Source organism: Culex pipiens, chromosome 3, assembly GCF_016801865.2.
Source record: "Culex pipiens pallens isolate TS chromosome 3, TS_CPP_V2, whole genome shotgun sequence".
NCBI classification, from domain to species: domain Eukaryota; kingdom Metazoa; phylum Arthropoda; class Insecta; order Diptera; family Culicidae; genus Culex; species Culex pipiens.
Genome location: NC_068939.1, coordinates 47,839,466 through 47,854,048, shown reverse-complemented (window position 1 = coordinate 47,854,048; position 14,583 = coordinate 47,839,466). Strand labels below are relative to the sequence as shown.

Here is a 14,583-nt window from a genome sequence, read left to right as displayed (position 1 = left end):
CTGACTTTTGAGGTTCGTCGCTCACGCCTAGTAAGCCACACGTCAGTCTCATACTGATGATGAGTCTAGTCTCCACGCAATTTAAATTGTACTTCCATGCTGTACAGAACAGCCAACCGTCCATCAGCTAGTCCCTCAGTCAGTCCAGGGAAGGGCCTCAACGCTGCTATCCAACGGAAGTTCACGGTTGACTTCCGTTTCATAATGGAAGAGAGTCGTCGCTTGGCTTTTGATTCTTTTTAGTCGTGCTTTTTTTCTTCTTCTCTTTTTTCGTTTGTTGCCCATCCCAAACCATACGTGTAAAAATAATTATCCGTATACGTGGTCGGTCGGTCGGTTCTAACTGGATGATCACTGCACCTGTGTTTGTGGCGTTTTGCTACTGCTAGTCTCGACTCGTTTACAGGTTGCAGGTATTTAAATGTTGGTCGGACGGAACCACTTGCTTTGTTATGCTGTAACGAAGCTATGTTCTAGGAAAAAGGTTATGTGGGGCAGTTGGGGGCTTTTTGTAGTAGTTTTATTTAATGCCGTCATGAACGTTAAACACAACTGGAACATGACATTATAGATGAATAAATCTTCAAATAAAATTGCAGGTTTGTAAATAAATAAGTTTAAATTTTTATTCAACCAAAATCTAAATTTGCCTTGAAAAAAAAAACAGTTTTGAAGCACGCACGTTCAATGATTCAATGGTCGAAAAATGGCTTCGAGAAAAAAAAAAACTTGCAAATTCCAATTAAGGAAATCAAGAGCGTACTTTGTATACAAGTTTCATTATAGATTACCAAATTCCTAGTACCACCTATTAAAGACTACTGCAAACTTTTGCCCAATAGTTACTGCTTTTCTACCTTTCACTTTAATGCCTCCCAAAACCGAGCACTTAATTGCCCTTCAAAATTCACTCAAAAGAGCATCATCGAGTAGATCGCCGCTACATCTCACTTCTTCGCCAAAAACTTGATAATGGCTCATTTCCATTGTTCGGCAAAGTGCTGTTTTCCAATGCCGAAAAGCTTTGATTGTTTCGCTTTTATGATCCACGTGCACACCTGAAAAATGGTGGACTAATATAATGGGCTTTGCTGGCATTTAAGGTGATTATTAGCTCGTTCGCGGAACATCCAAAAATGAGCTCTGCCCTTTCGGGTGATGGTTATGGTTAGTGACCGTCAATCACGAGGCACGAGCCAAAATATTTTTTTTTATTTCTTGAAAAAAAAGTTTAATGTGAATAAACTAAGCAAGTAACCTACGATAAAAAAAAGTTTGCTCAAAAGCAAAAATTAAAAAAATGGCCCTTAAAGGGTCAAACTAAAATTGCTTGACTGTAGTTGCAAGTAATTAAACTATGCTCATCCATGATGATCAATAATGATCAAAAAACCAAAGAAAGATGTATACTTAACTAACCTTTTCGTGTTTAATGAATCAGTGGCGTACGCTCACCATTACAGAAGGAAGGAAGCCAATTAACCGCATCTGCCGGTCATTTCTTTCCGTGGGCCGGAACTTTTCTCCAAAATAGAAGAAGGCTAAAGAAAAAACTCATGTCCAAACACCCTCTTCTGCGAGAAATCGAAAGTGGACTGTGATTTTTTGGAAGTCTCTACTCTTTTGTGCAACGTAATCATCAAATTTGAGTTATGATATGAGCTCATGTGCGCTCACACACCATTTTTGTATGTTCCTCTATCGAAGTGGAGTTTTCTTTTGTAATCTTCTCATTTTCGCATGATTTTTTGGTTTTGTTTTTCTTTCGTTTTAGGTTCGCGCACCGAAGCTAGATTGCGGCTGGCGATTGTGTATTGAAACTTTTGCTTTCTTTTAATTAGTTGTTATTACTTTGTTTTTTTTTCCCCTGTAACTCATTGCTCATTTTTTTTGTTTTTTTCCTTCGGCTTTCACACAGGTCAAATATTTGGGCAGCCAGTTCGCGAGGGGCCTATGGGGGATCAAGCACACGAGGCGACCCGTCGATCATCTAGTAAGTATTCAGAATTTAGTTCAAAAAATAAATATGAATTCTTTTTCAGGTTTGATTTTGTAAAAAAAGCCATTTGAAAAAATGCTAATTATCTAATTAACCCTCTACAACCCTACCCCGCCTCTGGGTGAGTTTCGATTAAAAAAATGCAAAAATCCAAAAAGCATTGGAAATAAGAAATCTAACGCTTGGATTTTTTTTTGGTTTCATGATTTTCCTTGTTTTATGTTAAATAGGTACTTGGCTAATGTTTTGAAAAATTATGCTTTGACACACTTTATGCGGCTTAAGGCTCTGTAAGGCATCATTCCCGATCGGCCATTTGGCGGCCATGTTTGTCTTAGAAAAAAAAAACATCAAATCTTGATTCAGAATGTTTCTAACAAAAAATCAATGAATGTTTGTAGAAGCATTTTACATATCGTGATTATTTTTTCATTTCATTTTACTATTTCTGGATCCTGAATTCAGAATCATCACTGTTAGTTACTGCCCCAAAAGTCAAGGACACCATCTACTACCTTAATAGCTAATATTTTAAGTTCAAACAAAAAAAAATCACTCAGCACTCGAAAAAGTAACCAGAAACTTATGAAAAACAGCAAATAGCCAAACAAAAAATTATTAGGAATTGAAGAATACACCTGAAACTTCCTGAAAAAAACCTGCATAAAAAACTAAAAATACCTAAATTAAGGAAAGCATCAAACATAGTTTTTTGTAAAACAAAAGTTGCTCGGAATAACCTCCTGAACATAATATTTTTCCCTGATAGCTTAGATTGTATTTAATAATTTCCAAGTTTATTTTTGAAAACTGCTTATATTTACCTAATTGTTTAAAATTAGTAAGGTCGATGCAAATATTTTTTAAAAATAAAAAAATAAAATTACAAGCTAGGAATAACGGGCCCAAAAAATTACCAAAACATGGTTTCACACGAATCATCGAAAAAAGACTCGTTTTGCCTTCCTCACTGAGGTAAGGCTATAATCCTGCTCGAAAAATGAACTTTTGAAATACAGCTCGTAGACCTATATTCATGTATACCTATCGACTCAGAATCGAAAACTGAACAAATGTCTGTGTGTGTGTGTGTATGTGTGTGTGTGTGTATGTATGTATGTGTTCAAAATTCTTGCCAAGTTTTCTCAGCACTGGCTGGACCGATTTTGATCAAACCGGTTGCATTCGACTTGGTTTAGGGTCCCATACATCGCTATTGAATTGTTTGAAGTTTTGATAAGTAGTTCAAAAGTTATATATAAAAATGTGTTTTCACATTTATCCGGATCTCACTTATATGCATGAAAACTATGTCCGGATCCATCATCCAACCCATCGTTGGTTAGGTAATCAAAAGACCTTTCCAACGAGTCCAAAACATTGAAGATCTGGCAACCCTGTCTCGAGATATGTCCTCTTAAGTGATATTGATGCACTTTTTTGAAGCCGGATCCCACTTAAATGTATGTAAACTATGTCCGGATCCACCATCCGACCCATCGTTGGTTAGGTTATCGAAAAACCTTTCCAACGAGTCCAAAACATTGAAGATCTGGCAACCCTGTCTCGAGATATGGCCACTTAAGTGATATTGATGCCCTTTTTGGAAGCCGGATCTCACTTAAATGTATGTAAACTATGTCCGGATCCACCATCCGACCCATCGTTGGTTAGGTAATCGAAAAACCTTTCCAACGAGTCCAAAACATTGAAGATCTGGCAACCCTGTCTCGAGATATGTCCACTTAAGTGATATTGATGCACTTTTTTGAAGCCGGATCCCACTTAAATGTATGTAAACTATGTCCGGATCCACCATCCGACCCATCGTTGGTTAGGTAATCGAAAAACCTTTCCAACGAATCCAAAACACTGAAGATCTGGCAACCCTGTCTCGAGATATGTCCACTTAAGTGATATTGATGCCCTTTTTGGAAGCCGGATCTCACTTAAATGTATGTAAACTATGTCCGGATCCACCATCCGACCCATCGTTGGTTAGGTAGTCGAAAAACCTTTCCAACGAATCCAAAACACTGAAGATCTGGCAACCCTGTCTCGAGATATGTTCACTTAAGTAATATTTATGTACTTTTTGGAAGCCGGATCTCACTTAAATGTATGTAAACTATGTCCGGATCCACCATTCGACCCATCGTTGGTTAGGTTATCGAAAAACCTTTCCAACGAATCCAAAATACTGAAGATCTGGCAACCCTGTCTCGAGATATGTCCACTTAAGTGATATTGATGCACTTTTTTGAAGCCGGATCCCACTTAAATGTATGTAAACTATGTCCGGATCCACCATCCGACCCATCGTTGGTTAGGTAGTCGAAAAACCTTTCCAACGAATCCAAAACACTGAAGATCTGGCAACCCTGTCTCGAGATATGTTCACTTAAGTAATATTTATGTACTTTTTGGAAGCCGGATCTCACTTAAATGTATGTAAACTATGTCCGGATCCACCATCCGACCCATCCTTGGTTAGGTAATCGAAAAACCTTTCCAACGAATCCAAAATACTGAAGATCTGGCAACCCTGTCTCGAGATATGTCCACTTAAGTGATATTGATGCCCTTTTTGGAAGCCGGATCTCACTTAAATGTATGTAAACTATGTCCGGATCCACCATCCGACCCATCGTTGGTTAGGTAGTCAAAAAACCTTTCCAACGAATCCAAAACACTGAAGATCTGGCAACCCTGTCTCGAGATATGTTCACTTAAGTAATATTTATGTACTTTTTGGAAGCCGGATCTCCCTTAAATGTATGTAAACTATGTCCGGATCCACCATTCGACCCATCGTTGGTTAGGTTATCGAAAAACCTTTCCAACAAGTCCAAAACATTGAAGATCTGGCAACCCTGTCTCGAGATATGGCCACTTAAGTAATATTTATGTACTTTTTGGAAGCCAGATCTCACTTAAATGTATGTAAACTATGTCCGGATCCACCATCCGACCCATCGTTGGTTAGGTTATCGAAAAACCTTTCCAACGAGTCCAAAACATTGAAGATCTGGCAACCCTGTCTCGAGATATGTCCACTTAAGTGATATTGATGCACTTTTTTGAAGCCGGATCCCACTTAAATGTATGTAAACTATGTCCGGATCCACCATCCGACCCATCGTTGATTAGGTAATCGATAAACCTTTCCAACGAATCCAAAACACTGAAGATCTGGCAACCCTGTCTCGAGATATGTCCACTTAAGTGATATTGATGCCCTTTTTGGAAGCCGGATCTCACTTAAATGTATGTAAACTTTGTCCGGATCCACCATCCGACCCATCGTTGGTTAGGTAGTCGAAAAACCTTTCCAACGAATCCAAAACACTGAAGATCTGGCAACCCTGTCTCGAGATATGTTCACTTAAGTAATATTTATGTACTTTTTGGAAGCCGGATCTCACTTAAATGTATGTAAACTATGTCCGGATCCACCATCCGACCCATCGTTGGTTAGGTTATCGAAAAACCTTTCCAACGAGTCCAAAACATTGAAGATCTGGCAACCCTGTCTCGAGATATGGCCACTTAAGTAATATTTATGTACTTTTTGGAAGCCGGATCTCACTTAAATGTATGTAAACTATGTCCGGATCCACCATCCGACCCATCGTTGGTTAGGTTATCGAAAAACCTTTCCAACGAGTCCAAAACATTGAAGATCTGGCAACCCTGTCTCGAGATATGTCCACTTAAGTGATATTGATGCACTTTTTTGAAGCCGGATCCCACTTAAATGTATGTAAACTATGTCCGGATCCACCATCCGACCCATCGTTGATTAGGTAATCGATAAACCTTTCCAACGAATCCAAAAAACTGAAGATCTGGCAACCCTGTCTCGAGATATGTCCACTTAAGTGATATTGATGCCCTTTTTGGAAGCCGGATCTCACTTAAATGTATGTAAACTATGTCCGGATCCACCATCCGACCCATCGTTGGTTAGGTAATCGAAAAACCTTTCCAACGAGTCCAAAACATTGAAGATCTGGCAACCCTGTCTCGAGATATGTCCACTTAAGTGATATTGATGCACTTTTTTGAAGCCGGATCCCACTTAAATGTATGTAAACTATGTCCGGATCCACCATCCGACCCATCGTTGGTTAGGTAGTCGAAAAACCTTTCCAACGAATCCAAAACACTGAAGATCTGGCAACCCTGTCTCGAGATATGTTCACTTAAGTAATATTTATGTACTTTTTGGAAGCCGGATCTCACTTAAATGTATGTAAACTATGTCCGGATCCACCATCCGACCCATCCTTGGTTAGGTAATCGAAAAACCTTTCCAACGAATCCAAAATACTGAAGATCTGGCAACCCTGTCTCGAGATATGGCCACTTAAGTGATATTGATGCACTTTTTGGAAGCCGGATCTCACTTAAATGTATGTAAACTATGTCCGGATCCACCATTCGACCCATCGTTGGTTAGGTTATCGAAAAACCTTTCCAACGAATCCAAAATACTGAAGATCTGGCAACCCTGTCTCGAGATATGTCCACTTAAGTGATATTGATGCACTTTTTTGAAGCCGGATCCCACTTAAATGTATGTAAACTATGTCCGGATCCACCATCCGACCCATCGTTGGTTAGGTAGTCGAAAAACCTTTCCAACGAATCCAAAACACTGAAGATCTGGCAACCCTGTCTCGAGATATGTTCACTTAAGTAATATTTATGTACTTTTTGGAAGCCGGATCTCACTTAAATGTATGTAAACTATGTCCGGATCCACCATCCGACCCATCCTTGGTTAGGTAATCGAAAAACCTTTCCAACGAATCCAAAATACTGAAGATCTGGCAACCCTGTCTCGAGATATGTCCACTTAAGTGATATTGATGCCCTTTTTGGAAGCCGGATCTCACTTAAATGTATGTAAACTATGTCCGGATCCACCATCCAACCCATCGTTGGTTAGGTAGTCGAAAAACCTTTCCAACGAATCCAAAACACTGAAGATCTGGCAACCCTGTCTCGAGATATGTTCACTTAAGTAATATTTATGTACTTTTTGGAAGCCGGATCTCACTTAAATGTATGTAAACTATGTCCGGATCCACCATTCGACCCATCGTTGGTTAGGTAATCGAAAAATCTTTCCAACAAGTCCAAAACATTGAAGATCTGGCAACCCTGTCTCGAGATATGGCAACTTAAGTAATATTTATGTACTTTTTGGAAGCCAGATCTCACTTAAATGTATGTAAACTATGTCCGGATCCACCATCCGACCCATCGTTGGTTAGGTTATCGAAAAACCTTTCCAACGAGTCCAAAACATTGAAGATCTGGCAACCCTGTCTCGAGATATGTCCACTTAAGTGATATTGATGCACTTTTTTGAAGCCGGATCCCACTTAAATGTATGTAAACTATGTCCGGATCCACCATCCGACCCATCGTTGATTAGGTAATCGATAAACCTTTCCAACGAATCCAAAACACTGAAGATCTGGCAACCCTGTCTCGAGATATGGCCACTTAAGTAATATTTATGTACTTTTTGGAAGCCGGATCTCACTTAAATGTATGTAAACTATGTCCGGATCCACCATCCGACCCATCGTTGGTTAGGTAATCGAAAAACCTTTCCAACGAGTCCAAAACATTGAAGATCTGGCAACCTTGTCTCGAGTTATGATTACTTAAGTTATATGTGTGTACGTTTTTTTCTGGATTCAAAAAAATAGCTGAAATATGTGTCCAAACCACTCATATTACCCATTGTTGGTAAAAAGTGAGGAAGGCATCAACCACATAGGTGGATTAAGTTAGTTTTTGACAAAAACATTAGCAACGGCCTTAATTTTTTTACAATTGATTAAAATTGCTTATTTTTTTAAAAATTGTTTAAAAAAAATTTAAACGTTAATTTTTTTTATATATGCGTACAAATGTATTTTTAATTGGGTTTTCGTTTTATTGGTGAATTATAAAGTACTTAATGGACTGCATGAATCTTCAGCTGCTGCCGGAAGGGTGTATTCCGAAATTACCGAATTATAAAGTACTTAATTGTTATCGTACAATACATAGTTTTTGAGTTAATTTCAGTTTGTTACATCATAATTCATATTTGAACAATTTTTTTCTAATTGTGTATTTTTTTTAAATCTGTTAAAAACTGTTGAAATTGTTTAATTTTTTTTTTAAATTGTTTAAAATCGTTTAAAATTGTTTAAAATTGTTTAAAATTGTTTAAAATTGTTTAAAATTGTTTAAAATTGTTTAAAATTGTTTAAAATTGTTTAAAATTGTTTAAAATTGTTTAAAATTGTTTAAAATTGTTTAAAATTGTTTAAAATTGTTCAAAATTGTTTAAAATTGTTTAAAATTGTTTAAAATTGTTTAAAGTTGTTTAAAGTTGTTTAAAATTGTTTAAAATTGTTTAAAATTGTTTTTGCAATTCCGTCGTTAAACTACTTACTTTTCCTGTCATTCTTGAACGACGAAATAGCCTACTTTTCTGTACCAAAAATAACAGAATCGAATAGCAACACTTTTCAAAAATAAATGCTGAAAATTTCTACTTTTCAGCACTGAAATGGGTGCTGAAAAGTTGAGCTTTTCAGCACTTGTTTCGAAAAGTAACACTTTTCAAAAAAAAATTGATTTAAACGATTTATTGACAAAATACATGAATATTTGACTTAAAATTGCACTTAATGGATGTTTTTCGGAATGCAAAAAATGTTGTATGGAACTCGTTGCAAAACTTGATTTTTCAGCACTCTTCGTATTTATCCAACTCGGTGAACCTCGTTGGATAAATGTACGACTCGTGCTGAAAAAATCCTTTTTTTGCAACTTGTTGCATAAACTACTATTAAAATTGTTTAAAATTGTTTAAAATTGTTTAAAATTGTTTAAAATTGTTTAAAATTGTTTAAAATTGTTTAAAATTGTTTAAAATTGTTTAAAATTGTTTGAAATTGTTAAAAATTGTTTAAGATTGTTTTAAACTGCTTAAAATTGATTAAAATTGTTTGAAATTGTTTAAAATTATTTAAAATTGTTTAAAATTGTTTAAAATTGTTTAAAATTGTTTAAAATTGTTTAAAATTGTTTAAAATTGTTTGAAATTGTTAAAAATTGTTTAAGATTGTTTTAAATTGCTTAAAATTGTTTGAAATTGTTTAAAATTGTTTGAAATTGTTTAAAATTATTTAAAATTGTTTAAAATTGTTTAAAATTGTTTGAAATTGTTTAAAATTATTTAAAATTGTTTAAAATTGTTTAAAATTGTTTAAAATTGTTTAAAATTGTTTGAAATTGTTAAAAATTGTTTAAAATTGTTTAAAATTGTTTAAAATTGTTTAAAATTGTTTAAAATTGTTTAAAATTGTTTGAAATTGTTAAAAATTGTTTAAGATTGTTTTAAACTGCTTAAAATTGATTAAAATTGTATGAAATTGTTTAAAATTATTTAAAATTGTTTAAAATTGTTTAAAATTGTTTAAAATTGTTTAAAATTGTTTAAAATTGTTTGAAATTGTTAAAAATTGTTTAAGATTGTTTTAAATTGCTTAAAATTGATTAAAATTGTTTAAAATTGTTTGAAATTGTTTAAAATTATTTAAAATTGTTTAAAATTGTTTAAAATTGTTTAAAATTGTTTAAAATTGTTTAAAATTGTTTAAAATTGTTTAAAATTGTTTAAAATTGTTTAAAATTGTTTAAAATTGCTTAAAATTGTTAAAATTGTTAAAAATTGTAAGAAATTGTTTAAATATGTTAAAAATTGATAAAATTTGTTAAAATTTGTTAAAAATTGTTAAAAATTCTTAAAAATTGTTAAAAATTGTTAAAATTTGTTAAAATTTGTTAAAAATTGTTAAAAATTGTGTCAAATCGTTTAAATTGATTAAAATTATTTAAAATTGTTTGAAATTGTTTAAAATTGCTTTAAATTGTTGTTTAAAATTGTTTAAAATTGTTTAAAATTGCTTTAAATTGTTGTTTAAAATTGTTTGAAATTGTTTGAAATTGTTTGAAATTGTTTGAAATTGTTTGAAATTGTTTGAAATTGTTTGAAATTGTTTGAAATTGTTTGAAATTGTTTGAAATTGTTTGAAATTGTTTGAAATTGTTTGAAATTGTTTGAAATTGTTTGAAATTGTTTGAAATTGTTTGAAATTGTTTGAAATTGTTTAAAATTGTTTGAAATTGTTTGAAATTGTTTGAAATTGTTTGAAATTGTTTGAAATTGTTTGAAATTGTTTGAAATTGTTTGAAATTGTTTGAAATTGTTTGAAATTGTTTGAAATTGTTTGAAATTGTTTGAAATTGTTTGAAATTGTTTGAAATTGTTTAAAATTGCTTGAAATTGTTTGAAATTGTTTCAAATTGTTAAAAAATGTAAAAAATTGTAAAAAATGATAAAAATTGGTTAACATTGTTAAAAATTGTTAAAAATTGTTAAAAATTGTTAAAAATTGTTAAAAATTGTTAAAAATTGTTAAAAATTGTTAAAAATTGTTAAAAATTGTCAAAAATTGTTAAAAATTGTTAAAAATTGTGAAAAATTGTGAAAAATTGTGAAAAATTGTGAAAAATTGTGAAAAATTGTGAAAAATTGTGAAAAATTGTGAAAAATTGTGAAAAATTGTGAAAAATTGTGAAAAATTGTGAAAAATTGTTAAAAATGGTTAAAAATGGTCAAAAATCGTTAAAAAATTCATTTTTTTAAATTGTTAAAAATTGTTAAAAACTGTTAAAAATGTTAAAAATTATATTTTTTTTTAAATTGTAAAAAAATGTTAGAAATTGTTAAAAAATGTTACAAATTATTTATTTTTTAAAATGGTTGGAAATGGTTTAAAATGATTTAAAATGTGCGAAATTTTTTGATGTTAAAATTGTATAAAATTGTTGCTTAGAAAATTAGCATCTCGATTCAATTCTATCAAATAAAAACTTTATATTTGTAAACAATTATATTTGAATTATTTTCACTACGTTTTGCTTGATTGTTTTAACATCATTTTAACGGTGGGTAATAACTTACTAGGTAATATGTATTTTTTATTCAACTTCAACTATGATTTAAAAAAAGTATAAACATTTCTTAACTTTGATTTGTTCAGTGCACATTAATAATAATTGGTTATTTATTTAATTACTGAATGCTTTTTAAAGTTTAATTTCATATTATTCGTTATTACTGTGAATTGAGTGTTAAAAAAAATCTGATTCTATTTTTGAACCGTTGCTTCACAGGTCAGTGCCGCCAAGAGCCTCCCGCCGAACAAAATCCTGCCGTTCTGCAACTTGACCGTGTCGCTCGACGGGGTCCGCATGGAAACGGTCACTTCGAAGCACAACGCGCTCACCAACTTCACCATCGACACCATTTCGTACGGCGTGCAGGACCTGGTGTACACGCGCGTCTTCGCGATGATCGTGGTCAAGGAAAACTACAACCTCAAGGACGAGAATCCGTTCGAGGTGCACGCGTTCGTCTGTGATAGTCGGTGAGGATTATTTTTGAAAACTGTTGATTTTATTTTGGAATAATCCTTTTTTTCCCTCAATTTTAAAGCGCCATGGCCCGCAAGCTGACGTTCGCGCTGGCCGCCTCCTTCCAGGACTACTCCAAGCGGGTCAAGGAAGCGGAAGAGCAGGGCGGTGGGACGATCGGAGGCGACGCGAAGGGAAGGCCGCTGCGGAAAAAGTTTGCCATTGATTTGCGCACGCCGGAGGAAATCCAGCAGGACATCACCGAGCAGGAAACGGAAGCGTGATTTCAGAATTTGAGGGGCAGAAAAGTGCTGGTGCAAAAACCGTTTTGAACAGACCAAACAATGCTAGGAGTGGGAAAGGATGGGAACGAGAGAAAGCGAGAATTACAGTGTTGCGGCTAGTCCATTTATTTTATTTTATTCTATTTCAAGATGTAATTTATACACAACATATCACGAGCAGATTCCGTTAAAAGTAAGAACAGAAAGTGAAATATATACCAAAACAGAGCTATATCTTTGGTACAGCAAAGATAGCTTTTAAGACACGCAAGATAAACCTGTTGTTTGTTAATTTTGTAAAGATTCTAGAGTGAATCGTACTTTTACTGTTAAAAAACTATTTGATAGCAATTTATCAATAAGATGAGTGTGAGTGTGACACAAGTGAAATTGCACCAATACCTGAGAACAATAAAGAATTTATTTTAAAGTAAGCGTTTTTGTTTTATTTTTGCCTGAAATGTATTCGATAATTATTTAATGTTCAAAAAAGACAAACACATCCCAACATATTTTTATAGACAAATTTTTGTATTTAAAAAATCCAACCAACCAACAACCACTTTTTAATGCCAGGCCAAAAAACAAAAAAAAAAACATCAAAAGCTGGAGACGCTGCGGAAAACCTGCTTTTTTTGAGGTTTATAATTCGCAAATTTAACGAAAAAACGGCTCTGTTTAGGCCGATGCAAATATTTTTCAAAGTTTTTGTCCCTCGGCTCTGGCCGGGGTCGAGGGAGGCAAAAAAATAAAAAAAAAATATATAAATATCGATAAATATTCGCAATTCGCAATTTTCAGTGTAAGAACGGGCCTTGACCGATCTTATGCACCAGGTTCCCGACGAACACGCACTGCCCTTACACCTACATCTTACCCTTGCTCTGAGTCAGTACGAGCAGCACGCTAGAACACGCTTTGAGTGTTCGTGCCAGGCATGCACACCTTCTTTTACGGTTACGCATTTTAACTCGGCCGGGGGTGGTACATTACGTAGGGTTTGATGTAAGTATAAGCGCCTAACCATTTATAGTGTGCCTATCAACTTTCATTAAAGCAAAAAATGTATTATTTATTGTTTGAATTAAAAATCTAACTGTTATTTACTGGGTATTGTTTTCTCCTGAAATCTTCCCTATTGTTGAGTCGTGTTTATCTGTTGCTATTTCTTTTGTCGCGGTGTTTTGTTACAATATTTTGGTCCTAAGCATTTTATAAAAGTTTTTCAAAAGTACAATAGTAATATTTGTGTTAATCCTTTAATCATTCCATTAATTGAGTAAAGGCTCGAACCTCACTTGCTTAAGAAAAAGGTGAAGATTCAATGCAATGGACAGTGAAGGAAATATACTATGTAAAGAATCAGTAGTAAAAGAAAGATAGTGATTTATGTAATAGATGTAGAAAGAAATAATAGTTAATAAATAGAGGTTAGCTTAGATTGCATTAACGACAACTTATAAGGCAGATGAAATTATTCAAATAGATATATATAAAAAAAAGGCAAATGATAAACAGAATTGACATTGCTACCAAATTCAGGGAAAACTGGCAGTTTGTTGCAGCAGCATTAGTTAGTCAAATATAGTGGAAAAGCGTTGATAGTTAAGAGAAAAAAACGAAACTATTGGCACTACGCCCCCCGGGGCATGGCCTTCCTCTAACGTGGGATTTCTGCTCCAGCGCCTCTGACGAGACAGGAGAAACCGGGACCGACGTTTTACTTCACCATCCGATAGAAGCTCAGTGGATAAGGCGGGAATCGAACCCGCGTCTCATAGCATCATCGGGATCGGCAGCCGAAGCCGCTACCCCTGCGCCACGAGACCCAGTTAAGTTAAGAGAATCAAGAGTTAATAAAATCCAAACCAAATTGTGGATAGTAAACAGAAGAATCAGTGAATAAGTTTGAATCAGTTGAGCAAAATAAAAACAGAAGATAGATGGTAGATAAAAATGAAAAGAATAGAAAACCCTTTCTGTGATGTTTCAGGTACATCCACAGCAGTTGACTCAACATACTGCGAATCAAAACAATACCGTCTACAATCACAAATTACTTCCCTTTCCCACATTGTCGCGCCCCTTTCTTTTAGCCGTCTCGACTCTGACCCGCGGTGGTCAAAGGTTTACGATCCGTTTCCACAGGCCACCAGCTAGGTCATCATGAAAACCAAGCCAACGTGGAGGTAAGAAAATAGGACACTCGCAAGGAATAAGAGCTATACTGTTCTGATCAAGATAATTCGGATGATCTAACAGAACTACGGATGTAGTTAGTTACGCTCCTTCCAGGATGTTCCTTACGTGGACGTCAACCGAAGAGCACGCAACAAGGTCAGTGCCATTGCATGCTCTTAGGTATCAATACTTGGCCTGCATATAAATATCGATAAATATTGAAATAAAATTTGTACCAGCCTTAGCAGCAGAAATGAATGCGCCTGAATGTTTGCTAAAGAATTGCACTGAAGTTGCATACATGTTTAAGGCCGGTATCCAACGACTGCCTTTTTATTTTTATAAGTATTAATATATAAGGGAGCGTTCTTTTATTACGTAACGCAAAATTTGGGATTTTTGACCCCCCCCCCCCCCTTCGTAACAAATCGTATAACAGATGAGCTCCCCCCCCTACCCCCCTGTAACGCGTAACGCAAGGTCTTTTTGCATTTTTTAAGAATTGTTATATGAAAACATGACACCGACACCCCCTCCCCCCCCCCTAACTGCGTTACGTAATAAAAGAACGCTCCCTAAATAATCTGCGTTTTTTATTCCGAGAATTTCATTCCGCAGTTAAGT

At 34.6% G+C, this 14,583-nt stretch overlaps 1 protein-coding gene across 5 annotated transcripts in view; it reads left to right on the top strand.

The window, feature by feature from the left end:
* Positions 1–12,212, top strand: part of LOC120412593 (uncharacterized) — a 36,421-nt gene extending 24,209 nt beyond the window's left edge. For all 5 annotated transcript variants that reach the window (XM_039573126.2, XM_039573124.2, XM_052709494.1 and 2 more), the window contains 3 exons: positions 1,919–1,993; positions 11,255–11,508; positions 11,577–12,212. In XM_039573126.2, coding sequence (XP_039429060.1) covers positions 1,919–1,993; positions 11,255–11,508; positions 11,577–11,778 — 531 coding nt within the window. In that variant the 3' untranslated portion in view covers positions 11,779–12,212. The remainder of the gene's footprint in view (positions 1–1,918; positions 1,994–11,254; positions 11,509–11,576) is intronic.
* Positions 12,213–14,583: the final 2,371 nt, after the last annotated feature.